Source organism: Pongo abelii, chromosome 21 (genome assembly GCF_028885655.2).
Source record: "Pongo abelii isolate AG06213 chromosome 21, NHGRI_mPonAbe1-v2.0_pri, whole genome shotgun sequence".
Taxonomy (NCBI): Eukaryota; Metazoa; Chordata; class Mammalia; order Primates; family Hominidae; genus Pongo; species Pongo abelii.
Window position 1 is genome coordinate 50,446,730 of NC_072006.2, and position 15,186 is coordinate 50,461,915.

The following is a 15,186-nucleotide window of genomic DNA, read 5'->3' on the forward strand; positions in this document are numbered from 1 at the left end:
CTGTGCGTGCATACAAATGTGCATATGACTGAGAATGAGAGCATGGAGTTGTATGTTCATGCACAGAAGTACATCTGAGGGTATGCACATATATGTGCTGTATATTTGAGTGGGAGTTTCTGGGGACACACATATGTTAGTGAATGGGTATGAATATATGCCTGAATGGGAAAATATGTTTGCTTATTGAAGAGTACCAGTGGACACACAGGTACATGCATGTCAGAGAACTTATCTATGGCAGGCATGTGCATGCTCTGAATACAAACATGAGTGCACACATGAGAGCTTGCCTCCCGTGCATGCATAGCATGCTGGCATGTGTCCACATTTGCAGACCTGCAGGGATATGCTCTGTGTGTATCGCTGTGAACATGTCTGCATTGTGCCCACAGGTGCGAACATGTCTGTGGGTACAACGTGTGCATGCGTCATGTGCTGGCATGCTCGTGCACATGCTGGAACATGAGCCGTCTCGCCTCAGAGTGAGGGCTGACAGGGTTGCATTTTCCAAAGGCTCAGCGACCAGTGACAGAGCTGGCCTGGGAGTGCTTGCTGGCAGGAGGTGAGTGGAGCTGCTGATTCCTGACCTGGGGGTGGGCTGTGATGACGGCTGGCTGATGGCTGCAGGCGCTTAGACACCCTCTATGTCAGCAGCTGGCTCTCTGAGCTGCCTGAATCAGGAGGTGGGAGTTTAGTTCTTGACCTGTGCTGCTCAATGCTGGCTTCCCACCTCCCTGGTGCTTGTCCACAGCCACGTGAGGACACACACACGTTGGTACACGCCGGAGACACAGACCCAGGCTTGGACAGTGGCCAGCCAGCTAGGCCCCTCTGTCCATCTTGCTCCCAGCTCTGCCATCCCTCTGGAGTGCCTCACCTTCTCAGCAACATGCTTCTCTGTCCTCCCAGAAACTTCACTCAGAATCAGAGTCATCTAGGCCCTGTGCAGAGCTGTGGCGGGTGGGAGTGTAAAATCATTTTAGGCCTTTAAAGGCTTCATGCCCTTGGGCAAAGCATGGTTCATCTGTGAGCCCTGGGTTCCTCAGCTCATCCTCATAAAACAGGCCTAATGAAAGCACCTGCTTAAAATTAAACAAGGCAAATTATGTAAAAGCACTCAACACAGTAAACACAGCGTCCATTCTCCATGAGATTTACCTATCTTAGTATTAATTATGTACGGTGCTGAGAACAGGGCCTGGCGTGACACAATGCTATATAACTGTGCTGTCACCGTCATCACTACTATATCATCATTGTCATTGATATCCCTGGTTCTGAAATTCTTGGCCAATTGCACATCAATTCTTGCTCAAGACCCTGAATACTCTTTTATCCCACGATAATGATGGTGATGATGATGATGATGACAATAAAAGGGGAATTTTTTCTTTTCATCTCCCTAGATGCCTTGTAAGAAGGTCAGGCATAGTAAATGGAAGGCTCTTTATTTTCTAAGCTCCTTGATAGAGCTGGGTTTGCTCATTTGGAGCTTGGAGCTGGCATGGTTGTATTTTCTGCCTAACACAGAGAGGATGTGGAACTGTTGGGGAACCTGGTGGGAATCAATGAGACAGATAACCAAAGGCTGTGTGTCCCATAAAACCCTCCTCTGTGACCCCAAGTCATCAGAAAAGCTCACAAATGCTTGGCATGAGTAGACACCTTGTGCAACCCAGTGAAAGGGCAGGACTCACTGGATTTCACTCTAGGCTGGCTCAGCACCCAGTGGAGACAGCAAGTGTGGATGCAGGAGCTGGAAGCAAAGGGGATCGAGGGAACGTTACCTTTTCCTCCACACCCCACTCTGGAACTAGCAGAAATCACGGGGCGGCTTGAGGGCTTCTACAGGCTGTGGAATGCAGTGGCGGATAGAGGAACGAGCTCTCCCAGAGCACAGACAGGGACTTTTGGATACACCCAAGCATATATTTAGGGCTTCCTGTGTGCTGGACACTGTGTGTGCTGCTGATGGGGTAGGTCCTGGGGGCCAGAGCACCCAGGTTTAAATCTCAGCATCTCCACTTATTCATCATTTGATCTTGCACAAGTTACTTAACCTCCTTGTGCCTCAGTTTTCTCACCTGTAAAACGGGGGCTGCCTCATTGCGTTGTTGTGGGATTAAATGCGTTAATTTGCGTAAAATGCTCAGTAAGTGTCAGCTGTTGCTATTGCATTTTATCCTTATTGCAACCCTATGAAGTAGGTGGTCTGAGCATATGCACTTTATGGATAAGAAAACAGAGGCACACAGAGGGTAAATAACTTGTCTGAAGTCACACAATGGCCGGGCATGGTGCCTCATGCTTGCAATCCCAGCACTTTGGGAGGCCAAAGCGGGAGGATCACTTGAGCCCAGGAGTTTGAGACCAGCCTCGGCAGCATAGCAAGACTCCATCTCTACAAAAAAATAGCTAGGTGCGGTGGTGCATGTCTGCAGTCCCAACAGCCTGGGGGGCTGAGGTGAGAGGATCGGTTGAGCCTGGTATATTGAGGCTGCAGTGAGCCATGATTGTGCCATTGTACTCCAGCTGGGCGACAGAGCAAGACCCTGGAAAGAGAAAGAGAGATAAGAAAGAAAGAAAGAGAGAGAGAGAGAGAAAGAAAGAAAGAAAGAAAGAAAAAAAGAAAGAAAGAAAGAGAAAGAAAGAAAGAAAGGCAGGCAGGCAGGCAGGAAGAAAGGAAAGAAAGAAAGAAGGAAAGAAGGAAAGAAAGAAGAGAGAGAGGGAGGGAGGGAGAGAAAGAGAGAGAAACAGAGAAAGAGAAAGAAGGAAGGAAAGAAAGGAAGGAAGGAGAAAGAAAAAGAAAGAGAAAGAGAGAGAAAGAAAGAAAGAGAGAAAAAGAAAAGTAAAGAAAGAAAAAAGAAAGAAATCATATGGTGGGTAAATTGTAGAGCCAAAGGCTCAGAAGGTGAATCTGGATAAATAATGTTCTTTATTTCTGGCCAGATCTTTGACTCTGTGTGACCTTGGGTAAGTCATTCTCCATGTGTGAGGTTTAGACAGGATGTTCAAGGGACCTATGACTTCATGTCCATGTGTCCCTCTGGACATAAAATCTGCCAGTAACCTCCTTCTTGGCAGGGTTAGCATCGGCTAAGGCAACCAGTGCATGTGGAAGGGATAGGCTTGGAGCCAGGGGAACCTGTGCCGCCTCGGCTCTGTCCCATACTAGCTGGGAGACCTTGAACCAGCCACTTTACTCCCCTGGGTTTCAGTTGCCCCCTTCTACAACAGAGCTTGCAACCAACCTCAGAAATGCTGTTGGGCTTCTGTATGTGAGAGCTGGGCACACGCGGCTGAGAGAGGTGGCTGTACATCTCCCCAGGGGTCCCCAAGTTACCATGCCCATTTGTAGCATGAGCTATAGGAACCATGGGTTAAAGGTCCCACAGGGGATGATTTGAGGGTTCCCAAATATCCCTCCACTTGGGCTTACCATGCTAACCCCACATCCCTGCCACTGGCCACTCTCAATGGACTTCAGAAGGCATGTTCAAGTTGAGCAAGTTATCAAGCTCCTTAACCTGGCCTTCAAGTTCTTTTCACAACTACCTCCAACCAGCCTTCCCTACCTCACCTCCCACCACACCTCCACCCTGTGATCCAGCCCCCAGGGCCACACACCCTTCCTGAAGCTGCCACACGCTTCTTGCCTTCTCTCCACCCCCAGCCTTTGCAGATGCTCTTCTCTCTGCTTGGAATACTCTTGCTCGCTTGGCCACCTCACATCCCATACTCATTCTTCAAGACCCAGTTGAAGTTACTTCCTCTGGGAAGCCCTCCAGGATTACTCAGTCTTTCTTTAGTGCTTCCAGGATCTTGTTCTGTTAATTCTGCTACAATTCTTACCAAACACATTATTTTTGGCTGCTTCAGCTCCCTGACCCACTTCCTTTCTCCAACTTAGGTCTTGAGCTACTGGAAGGGAGGAATTACCTATCATCTGTGTAACCCTCGGCAGTTTACTACTCTCTTAGCCTCAGTTTCCTCATCTGTGAACTGGGGCTGACAGTACCTAAATGAGAAAAAATAATGCAGATAAGGCACTGGGACATACTAGCCATCTCTGGATCTATCACAGTGGACCTTGGTAAATATGGAGGGAATGAATGAGAGCTCCCTGGGAGGGTAAGAAAAATAAGGCTAATAAGCATTTATTGGGAACTTTCCACATGTCAGGAAGGCACTGAGTTCAGAGCTTAACATCCACTATCTCCTTTAAGACTTTTAATAATCCTTAAAGGAAGAGACTATCACTATCCCCATTTTACAGATAAGGCAACTGAGGCTTCAGCAGTGGAGGACTTTGATGAAGGATGCCCAGCTAGCGGGAGGTGGAATTCATGTTGGATCAATGTGGAATGAATGAATCACTTGGACTTGTGGGGAGGTGGGAGGACAAATAACCTGTATCTTATAATCATATGGTTTTAGAGCTGGAAACTCTTCAGGTGACTTAGTCCAGGGGTTCTTAATTTGGGATCCATGAGTGGGGAGACTGATGGGTTCCAAAGCCAGACAGATAAGGTCCCCCCATCTTGCCCAGTGGTTTCTGACCCCTCTGTCTCCTGCCAATCCTTGCATCCACTCAAGTCTTGGAGTCACCCAGCTTGTTCTTGCTTGGCTCCGCTGGTATTTCAGTGTGGTCTGAGACTCCTGAAGGCTCCACAGTTGCTGGGAGTGTCCTTATCCCCCATGCAGGGCAGGATCAGGAGCTGACAATTGCAACCTTTTCCCCTCCCCTCGAAGATGTAGGGAAAAGGGGAAGGGCATCTGGAGCAAGGGAGAGAGCTCAGACCTTGAAGGCAGACACACTGGGCTTCTAAGAACCACAAAGATAAGAAGAGTAACAAAGGCTAGCATTTATTGAACACCTACTATGTGCCAGGCACTGTCCTAACCACTTGACACATACGAACCCTTTTTAGCCTCACAACTCTTCGAGGTAGGTTCTGTTATTAACCCCATTTGACAGATGAGGAAACTGAGGCCCAGAGAAGTGAAGTGACTTGCCCGAGGCCAGGCAGCTGGTCAGTGCCAGAGGCTCTGCCATTCACTGGCCAGGTGCCCTTGGACGGATCACAGCCACTTCTCTGGGGTCCTTTCCCCTTCTATTCCGTGCAGGACACCACCTCATGGTTTCTCTGACGACTGAGCTGGTCTCTGTACAGCGTCCCAGCACACAGTAGGTGCTTAGTAAATGAACAGCCTTCTTTCCTCTTAACTCTGATGGGGGAAACCTGGGGTGGGGGCATCTCAGCGGCGTGCTCCCTCCAGCATTCTCCCCCAGGCCAGGATTGAGTGACCCGCCCCTTCCCGACTCTGCAACGCCACCCCCATCTCCCATTCTAACCCCAGAGCCACGCCGTGCCCGGTCTCGCCTCAGTTTTAATGCTGTTGGTCAGAATCCCGCACCTCTGGGCTCCAAAGCTGCACCCCTAGAGGAGGAGGAGTGGAAGAGTCCGCTCCTAGCAAGTCCCCCCTCCGTCCGGCCGCCAAGGGAGGGTTGGGGGAGGGCAGGAAAGGGGATCCGCGGGGGAAACGCATTGTCCTGGGGCCCTGGCGTGTGCTGGGCGGGTGAGTAGCCGCGCCCCGACGGCAGGGCGCGGGGCTAGGAGGCCTGGGCCTCGTCGTCCCCGCGGTGGCCGGCGTAGAGCGCGGCCAGGGGCCGGAAGCGCGGACCCCAGCTGCTGAGATAGGCGAAGTCCTGCTCGGAGCCCGACGAGCCGCTGTGCAGCGAGCTGAGTGAGGCGGCCGGCGAGTCCGCGCCCTCGAAGGCGTAGGTCTGGAAGGCGTCGTAGGGCGGCACCGACAGGTCACCGTCCGCCAGCGCCACCTTGCGGCTGATGAAGTCCCTGAACACTGAGAAGTCTGGCTCGGGGCTCGGCGGCCCCTGCGGCAGCGAGTGGCGCTCGGAGGGCAGGTGGGCCTGCGGGGGGCTACCCGCGCTCCCGCTCGAGCCCCCGCCCGCGCTGCCGCCCCCGTCGCCGCCCTTGAGCTCGCCGAAGTCGTAGAGGCTCCGCAGCGCCGACATGTCGTAGGCTTCGGTGTCCTGCTCGCCGCCGCCTTCGTCGTTGTATTTGATGACGTTGTCCCGCATGTCCTCATCCTCGTCCGAGCTCAGGTGGCTCTTGTGGTGGCGCCTGAGGGTGAGGATCAGCAGCACCAGCACTGCGAGGGCGACAGAGGGGGCGACTGAGGGCCAAGCCCCGCCCAGGGCATTAGAAGGACCCTCTACCCCATCTCCTCCTGCCTCCCACCAGCAGAGTGGGCCCAGCCTCAACATTCCTACAGATTTCCTGGATTTCTGTTCAAAAAGTCATTCTTGCAATCAGAACTGAGCTGAGTGTCTGGAGAGGTAGTGAGCTACCCATCTCGGGAGGTATGCAAATCGAGGCTAGATTACTCTGGGGTGGAGGTAGCCAATGGGAGAGCAGTGTTAAAGGTCTTTCTGGGTGTTGAGGCCTGAGGTCTCCCTTCTCAGCTCTATGAAGAGATACACTCTCTGAGGACTCTAGGTGCTGGGGGTGTGTAGCAGGCAGCTGAGAAACAGAAGGAGCTGGGGGAGTGAAAGATGTCCTTCACCCTGACCTCTCTTTCACCCTCACCCTCCTCTGCCACACCAGAAGTCTTGAGCTCCTACTCAACCCTTTGGTTCTCAGGTCAAGGCCTGCAGGAACCTTCCCTGAGAGCTGCAGGCCAGGTTCCGTGCCTTCCCCTCCAAGATTCCCCAGGACGGGGCTCCTTCCTCTATCATACTGGTTCTCAAATTGTGGCCCCTGGGCAACAGCAACATCCTCCTGGGAGCTTGTTAGAAATGCAGACCCTTGGATCCTGGCACGGATCTTGTGGCAGTGGAAGGGGATCTGTGTTTTAACAAGACCTGCAGACCTGAAGAGGCAGCTCAAGTTTGAAAGCCACAGCTCTGTCATAGACCAGACCCTGCTGTGTTACCAGGTCTGTCTCCACCCTAAAACACACACCCTAAGCTACCCTTGAGGACCTGGGAAATGTTCCTCTATTTTGGTGCCTGGCATGCAGTGAGCACTTGAAGCATGCTTGTTGAATGAATGAATGACTGAAGGAAGAGTTGGATGGAGACTTGGATAAGTGAATGAATGCTTGTCCCCTCTTGGCTTTCTTCACTTGATTTCCAGGACTCCACATTCTCCTCTTCCTCCTCCCACCTCACTGATCACTCATTCTCAATTTTCTGAGCAGGCTTCTCCTCGACTCTGTTAACTCAGATGTCCTAGGATTCAGACCTCAGTTCTGTATCCATGCTTCCTCTCTTGGAGCTCTCCTTTGGTCTCAATGGCTTTAAAAGTTCCATTTAGAAACCGACAATTCCCATATCTCAGCCTCCAGCCTGGACCTCTCCCCTGAAATCTAGATTGTACATTCAATTTCCTACTCAGCATGTCCTCTTGTTGACCAAGCGAATCTCAAACTTAACAGGTTCAAAGGTGAAATACTAATCTTTCCCCCTTCCCCACCCCAAGTCTCCCCCACCTCAGTGTTAGGAACCCCGACTTTTCAGTTACTCAGGGCTTTTAAGTCTCTTTTGTTGACTGCTAAATCTCAGTGTCTAGTACATGGGAGGAACTCACTGGATGGATGTATAGGTAAATGATGATGGGTGGATGGGCAGATGGATGGACAGACATGTACCAGGTACTGTGCTGGGCACTGGACTCTTCTTGCTCTTCCAAACAGCTCCAGTGGCCAGAGCTGGCTGTGAGGGCTATGGGGCAGGGCACCTGCTCACCACCTAACAAGGTGGCTTGTGACAGGGAAGAGCACAAGAGCTGGGGACAGGCTCGGAGGGAGGGCACAGGGAAGGAAGGTGTCAGGAGAGATGTGCCAGGCCTGATCAGCGATTCCACCCGTCACCTTTAGAGCACTGATGTGCACTTTCTTCGTTTGTGGGCAATTAGGCAGAAATTTGTTTGCACCGCCTTGGAAAATGAAACCGCTGTAAAGTGCACCCTCTGGAAAAAGGATTTCTGAGCCATGGGCTGGGGTGGGGGGAGAAGGGGGGCCTCCCAACGATGAGGAGCCTGCCCAGGGCCTCTGCCGGGACCTGAGGAGGTACAGCCTGGCCATAGGCAGGTCCTCAGAGGGTGGACAGAGGCCACACCAGTGCTAGCCAGTGAGGGCGGGGGGAGGCAGCTGACATCTCCCAGGGAGCAGAGCAAGGCTGGAATCTGCACTTGGACCTCCCTTGAGCTCCTCTAGCTTTGGCCTCAGTGCCCTTCTGTACTTGGGTGGTTACAGCTGTGACAGGTGACATATGGCCACTCAAATCCAGGTTAGCTTCTGAAACTTGACCTCTTTATTGGGGACACTTTGGGGTGCAAATGGCCGCTAGTGGGCTGGTACCAGTGTAGATTTTGCCCCCCTCCCCCACCACCAATGACTTGAGATTTTGCTCTCAGTTTAGATTCATAGCAGGTGGTGTAGTTAGAGGAGCAGAGGACACAGGGTGAGAAGACCTAATATCAAATCTAAAGATTATCCAGTACCCTTACATCAGCCACCTAACCTCTCTGACCCCCAGCGTTTTCATCTGAAAAATGGGATGATATGCCTGGCCGTGTGCTTGTGAGGTTCACAAGAGCCCGTTTTACTAAAAGTCTTACATAGAGACTGAAAAAGGACCATTCACATGAGAAAATTTTTTAAAAATATGCTAGGGTGAGGTTTGGGCTGTGTCGGGGGTGGGCCACAGTGAGCTCATCCCTGGAGTTGGTGGCAGGGCCGCTCTGCACTTAGAAGACTCCTCATGGGGGCTGCTTATTAGAGCTTGGAGATGGTTTGGCCGGCCCATCCTCATGTGGAGAGGGAAGCTGAGGCCCCATGGGGGCTGGTTAGGAAGGAAACCCAGGACCCCAGGATGGGGCCAATCAGACAGGGCTGGGTGGCTCTCGACGGACTCACCGACCAGGATGAGAACGCAGACCAAGAGGGCGATGAGGGCGCCGGGGCTGAGGGAGGCGGCCATGACAAAGGCCGTGGTGTTGCAGGACTGGATGGCGCCGGAGCTGTCACAGCCACAGATGCGGATGGTGAGTGTGCCTGTGCTGCTCAGCGTGGGTGGCCCACTGTCTACTACCAGGATGGGCAGGAAGAACACGTCCTGCTCCTGCCGGTTGAAGCCCACGTGCTGCGTGTGCACTGCAGCGGTGTTGTCTGTTCCGGAAGAAGGGGGAGCAGTGTGACTTGGGGCCGGGGGTCAGCATCCTTGTCCTAACCACCTCCGGATTGCATCGTGAGATTTGCCTCCCTATGCCCCAAACTAGAGCCTCCCAATGGACTCGTGGGTCTCTTCTCTGATCTCCCAAAATTCTATTACCAGATGCCTCCAAATTCTGCCCCATGCTGCCCAAAGATCCTGTCCCCCAAAGTCTACCCTCAGCTGCCCAAAGATCCTGTCCCCCAAAGTCTACCCTCAGCTGCCCAAAGATCCTGTCCCCCAAAGTCTACCCTCAGCTGCCCAAAGATCCTGTCCCCCAAAGTCTACCCTCAGCTGCCCAAAGATCCTGTCCCCCAAAGTCTACCCTCAGCTGCCCAAAGATCCTGTCTCCCAAAGTCTACCCTCAGCTGCCCAAAGATCCTGTCCCCCAAAGTCTACCCTCAGCTGCCCAAAGATCCTGTCCCCCAGTCTACCCTCAGCTGCCCAAAGATCCTGTCCCCCAAAGTCTACCCTCAGCTGCCCAAAGATCCTGTCCCCATGTAGCCCACAATTCTGTCCTCAAACCATCCCAAGATTCTGTTTTCAGCTATTCTAAGATTTTGTCCTCAGCTGTGCCAAGGTCCCCAGCTAGGCCAAGGTCCTGTCCCTGGCTATGTCTTTTTTTTTTTTTTTTTGCCATTTGTCTCAACAGCTTGTTTTTGCTCTAGATTCCACCCCAGCTTCCCAGCGTATTCTGACCCTAGGAGTCCTATAGGCTCCTTGGGTTGTGGTTTGTTGGGCCCTGACAAGTCCTGGGTCATCAGAAGGGACTGGGAACTCTGGCTGGCATCTGCCTTTGGCTGTGGGATCTTTCTGTCCTTCATACCCCAAGGCCAGCTGAGAGTCCTGGAGCCTGACAAGGAGTCTCTGCCTAAGAGGCTGAGCCTAGAGGGCTGGGGGCGTGGTGAGGGGCCTGATGAGGGGCCCTGGAGCGTCAAGGCCTTCTTCTCCACATCTTTCCTTTTCACACAGGTGGCCAGAGAGGAAGTGAACAAACACAAATGGAACTCATGGCACTGGTTCAGCCTGTCACTGGGGAAGCCAGGCAGGATGCAGGGGGATGGTGGCTGGCCTTGGAGCACAGGCTGAGGTGACAGGTGGCACCCCCTTCTCCGCCCTTTCTGCCTCCTTCACACCTGTTCTGTAGGAGTCAGGCCACCTGACCCTCTGTCATTTTGATGGCCTCTCTCAGTTCTGCACATGTAGGGGTACGAAGTGCCCAAAGCTCTGAAGGCTGCTACCCCTCCCTTCACAGCCAACCCTGCCAAAGGGGGCCCTGCCTTCCTGCTGGGGGCCTTCAGTCCTCCTTCTCCCCGTGGTCTTCAGTCTGCTGTTTCTAATCTGAGAGCCAGATCTGGGAGATCTGTTGGCAGCCTGGGTTCCTTACCCTGCTTCGTGACCCCAGTTAACCCAGCCCCTTCCCCAGACGCCCCCAATTCAGTGCCCCAGATCTGGCCTTTCTCATCATGGATGCTATGCAGGAAAAGGAGCCCTAGGAAGGTCTGACTTGTGGCCTTTGGCACATCTCAGAAGTGGACTGCAGGTCCAGATGCAGTGCGACTGGCCGTGAGTTGGAAGCTGCCCACAAGGTGCCGGGAACATGCGGGTTCATTCCATTAACTTACCTCCTTTTACACACATTTGAGAATTTCCATTAAAATGTTGAAAAATAATGCAAGTCTATAATTTACTAGCTGAGGAAACCCACTGAGCTTCTCTAAGCTTCAGTTTACCCATCTGTAAACTCAGAAAGGGTATCATGCAGGTGTGAGGATTAAATGGTGTAATTCACACATAACCCTTAGAAAAGTTCCCAGCCCATAGAAATGCTCAATAATGCTGGTTAATATTTTTTCAGACCGCGCCCCCATCTTCCCTGTGCTGCACCCGCTGCTGGCTCCCTGTCTAGGCCGCCCTGCCTTTGCTCATAAAGTTTCCGCTATTTGGAACACCCTCTTCACCTTCTTGCCTGGGCAAATTTCTCATCCGTCATGCTCCAGCTAAATGTCACCTCCTTTCTCATGGCCTCCTTTCTCCGCTTCCCTGGGAAGGAAGGATTTATGGCTCCCCCCCTCCCTGCTCTGACTATGCAGGTGCCATGCACAGTTCTGTTACAGTACTTGTCACGTTGTGTTAAGTTAGTGTGTGCCTGTTTCTCCACTGCATGGCCGGCCAGGGCTGGCATGGAGCCAGTCTTGAAGAGCAATCCTTGAATGAACCACAGCTTTTGGGAGAACTGGTGGTCTTGGGTCAGCCCCTCAGGTCACTGCTGCCACCCTGTCCCCAGAGCTTACATGGGGTGGTCACACTGGATGGCAGCTCTGGTGGCCTCCTCAGCCAAACAGAAGCAATTAAGGCAGAATCTCAGGCCCCTTGGGTTGGAAAGCCTTGTGAACTTGGCAAGGTTGAGTCAAGTTTGACAGTTCAAACTGGCTACACTCAGGCTTGAACTCTAGCTCTCCCGCCAAAGGATGCGTCAACCCCAGCTGGGAAAATCTGCCTTCTGCAGGGGAAGAAAGGGGGCTGGAGGGCAAGATGGGAGAAAGAGGGAATGGCATGGGACCCATTTGTACTGAATGGATTTTTTTTTTAATGCATCAAGGACTCTGCATATTTTAAATACATAGTAATGTTTAATCCTCATAACCTATTAAGAGTTGTGGCATTATTCCCATTTTGTATATATGGAAATTGTGACTCAGAGACAAGTGACTTGTCTGAATTTTTCCAGTGAAAGCATTCTTCCTTCCTTCCATAAATCCAACAAATCTTTTTTTTTCTTGAGACAAGGTCTCACTCTGTCACCCAGGCTGGAGTGCAGTGGTGTGACCTCAGCTCACTGTGACCTCGGTCTCCAAGGCTCAAGCAATCATCCCACCTTAGCTTCCTGAGTACCTAGGACTACAGGTGTGCACCACCATGCTCAGCTAATTTTTTAAAATTTTTAAAGTTTCTTGTGTGTGTGTGTGTGTGTGTGTGTGTGTGTGTGCAGATGAGGTCTCATTATATTGTCTAGGCTGGTCTCGAACTCCTGGGGCTCCTCCTGCCTCGGCCTCCCAAAGTGGTGGGATTACATGCATGAGCCACCATGCCTGGCCTCCATCCAGCAAATCTTTATTAACTACTATGTGCTAGGCACCATGCTAGTCGCTGTGAGAAAACAACAGAGAGCTAAGCCAGCTCGCTGCTGGTCCTGGATCAGAGCTCATATTTTCATGTGAGAAACAATGCTAATCAAATAAACCCACAATTTAGTCTACAATTACAAACTATGGTGAGTGCTGTGAAGGAAGAACATAGGAAGAGCACATAACAGAGCACCTGAGCCAGTCTAGGAGGTCGGGGAGAGCTTCTTGGAAGAAGTGATATGATTCCTGAGCCCGAACAATGAGTTTAGGGAGAGGGAACAGCGTATGCAAAGGTCCTGAGGTTGGAAGAAGCATAACACACTCAGGGACCTAGGACACTCAGAGGACACTCAGTCCTTTGTGGCTGGAGGAATGAGGGTAATAGCTACAATGAGTCAAGACGAGGCTGGAGGAGGAGGCAGGCACTCATTGTGGAAAGCCTGGGAGGCTGTGGTAAGGAATTTGGGTCATTTTCCCTTCCTTCCCTTCCTTCCCTTCCCTTCCCTCCCTCCCTTCCCTTCCCTTCCCTCCCTCTCTCCCTCCCTCCCTCCCTCCCTTCCTTCCTCCTCCCTCTGTCCCTCCCTCCTTTCTTTCTCTTTTCTTATTCTTTCTTTCTTTCTCTCTCTCTTTCTTTTCTTTCTTTCTTCCTTTCTTCCTTTCACAGAATCTTGCTCTGTCACCCAAATTGGAGTGCAGTGGCGCAATCTTGGCTCACTACAACCTCCGCCTCCTGGGTTCAAGCAATTCTCCTGCCTCAGCCTCCTGAGGAGCTAGGATTACAGGCGTCTGCCACCACGCCTGGCTAATTTTTGTACTTTTTAGTAGAGACAGGGTTTCATGATGTTGGCCAGGCTGGTCTCAAACTCCTGGCCTCAAGTGATCTGCCTGCCTCAGCCTCCCAAAGTGCCACGATTACAGGCATGAGCCACCACTCCTGGCCAGAATTTGGGTAATTTTCTTAAAAGCAACAGGAGGCCATTGATTGGTGGGCTTTAAGCAAAGAAGTGACCTAGTGACAATCCCATTCATTCAACAGCAAGTAGAAATTGAGCATCATCTCTCTGTCAGGACTATTCTAGCCCCTGGGGATACTGCAGTGGACAGAATGGATGTGGTCCCTGTCCTTGCTGGGCCTGTGTTCTAGTTGAGGCAGCTTATCATCTAAAATGCAGGAGTCAATGTGGAAGAACAGCCAGGAAGCTCTCGTGTGTTTTAGGTGTGAGATAATAGTAGTAGTGGAGGCACAGAGAAGTAGGCAGATTTGAGAAATGAGTGGCTGGCTCCGGCTCAGCTTCAGATTGCCAAGCAAGAAGAGGGATGTTTGTCTCTCAGGGTTGCTGTCTTGGGCCATGGGACCATATGTTCTGGGAACTCTGGTCCCCACCACTCCTCCACCCCATGAAGGGGAATCCCCAGGCATCATCCCTGAACGCATCAAGCTGCCCTCCTGGGCAGCAGCTGGCTTCAGTTGGGGAAGCCTCTGGCCACCCCAGTCCCCTACCCCACCCTTCTAGGTGGGATCTGTGCCCAGCACTGCATCCATCCATCTGGCCTGACATACATCAGTGTCAATCCCTGGCTGCAAAGGCAATATTTATAAATCACGTTTCCAAACTGGCTACACATTTGTACAAAGAAACAGATGGGTTGGGGTAGCCGTTTGTCACCTAGGATATTTATACAGTGAGGAGGAGGGGGCTTGGCAAGTAGTGGGAAGGGGCTGAGGGACTGGAGGAGGAGGCCCTCCACGGCTGCTGTGACCTCAGCGTGCTGCTGCCACCCTGTCCCCGAAGCTTACACCAGGTGGCACTCTGGATGGCAGCTCTGGTGCCCCCGCCCTCCCCCCCAGCTAAACAAAAGCAATTGAGGCAGAATCTCGGGCCCCTTGGGTTGGAAAGCCTGGTGAACTTGGCAGAGTTGAGCCAAGGCTAGCTGTGTTTCCTGTGACCAGCTCAGGATACTATTGGAATAATGAGTAGGCAGGGCTGTACTGGTTGTTAAAATATTGAAATACTTCCAAAAAAGGTTTAAATAGCTGTTGACACTAAGCCCCCAAAATCTCTCCCTGCTGCCTCAGCCTTTTCCCCAGGCAGCCTCCCAACTTTGACACAATCAAGCCACGAAGGAGTTAATGCCTGGTGTAGTAGGGTTTCCAGGGTCCTGCTGCAGGTTTTGGTCAGCGTCCTTTCTGATTGGCCATCTGAGCTGCACTGGTTGTTAAATCTGTTTATTATTTTTCATTATTTATTTTTAATTATTGATTGACCGAGACAAGGTCTCACTCTGTCTCCCAGGCTGGAGTGCAGTGGTGCGATCATGGCTCAATGGAGCCTCAAACTCCTAGGCTCAAGTGATTCTCCTGCCTCAGCCTCCTGAGTAGCTGGGACTACAGGTGTGTACCACCATGCCCAGCTAATTATTATCATTTTTTTTTAAAGAGATGGGTTTTCACTGTGTTGTCCAGGCTATTCTCAAACTCCTCGCCTCAAGGGATCCTCCTGCCTTGTGCTGGAGTTATAAGCATGAGCCTTACATATTTTTAACAGGACTCCCAGGGGTACAGATGGGTCTGGCTTCAGAGGCCACTAATGCCTCTGCATTGGGTGTGAGTGTGTAAAGGCCTTGAGAAGGATCCCAGACCTGTTCCAAGGCCAGAAGGAACCCACATGATCTGGCCCTCTCACTGACCACATCTCCTCCCAGTCCTGTCTCTTACTCACTCTAATCACACAGGTCTCCTCCATTCCTAATCCACCCCAGTCCTGCTCACCACAGGGCCTTTGCACTTGCTGTTTCTTCCACTGGGGTGATCATTTT

At 51.8% G+C, this 15,186-nt stretch overlaps 1 protein-coding gene across 1 annotated transcript in view; it reads right to left on the reverse strand.

Annotated features, from left to right (window-relative positions):
• Positions 1 to 4,220: 4,220 nt before the first annotated feature.
• Positions 4,221 to 15,186, reverse strand: part of CDH22 (cadherin 22) — a 135,375-nt gene continuing 124,409 nt past the window's right edge. Inside the window, exons 11-12 of the mRNA XM_024238983.2 lie at positions 8,947 to 9,198; positions 4,221 to 6,177 (exon numbers count right to left, since the gene is read on the reverse strand). Of these exons, the coding sequence (XP_024094751.1) occupies positions 5,618 to 6,177; positions 8,947 to 9,198 (812 nt within the window). The 3' untranslated portion in view covers positions 4,221 to 5,617. The remainder of the gene's footprint in view (positions 6,178 to 8,946; positions 9,199 to 15,186) is intronic.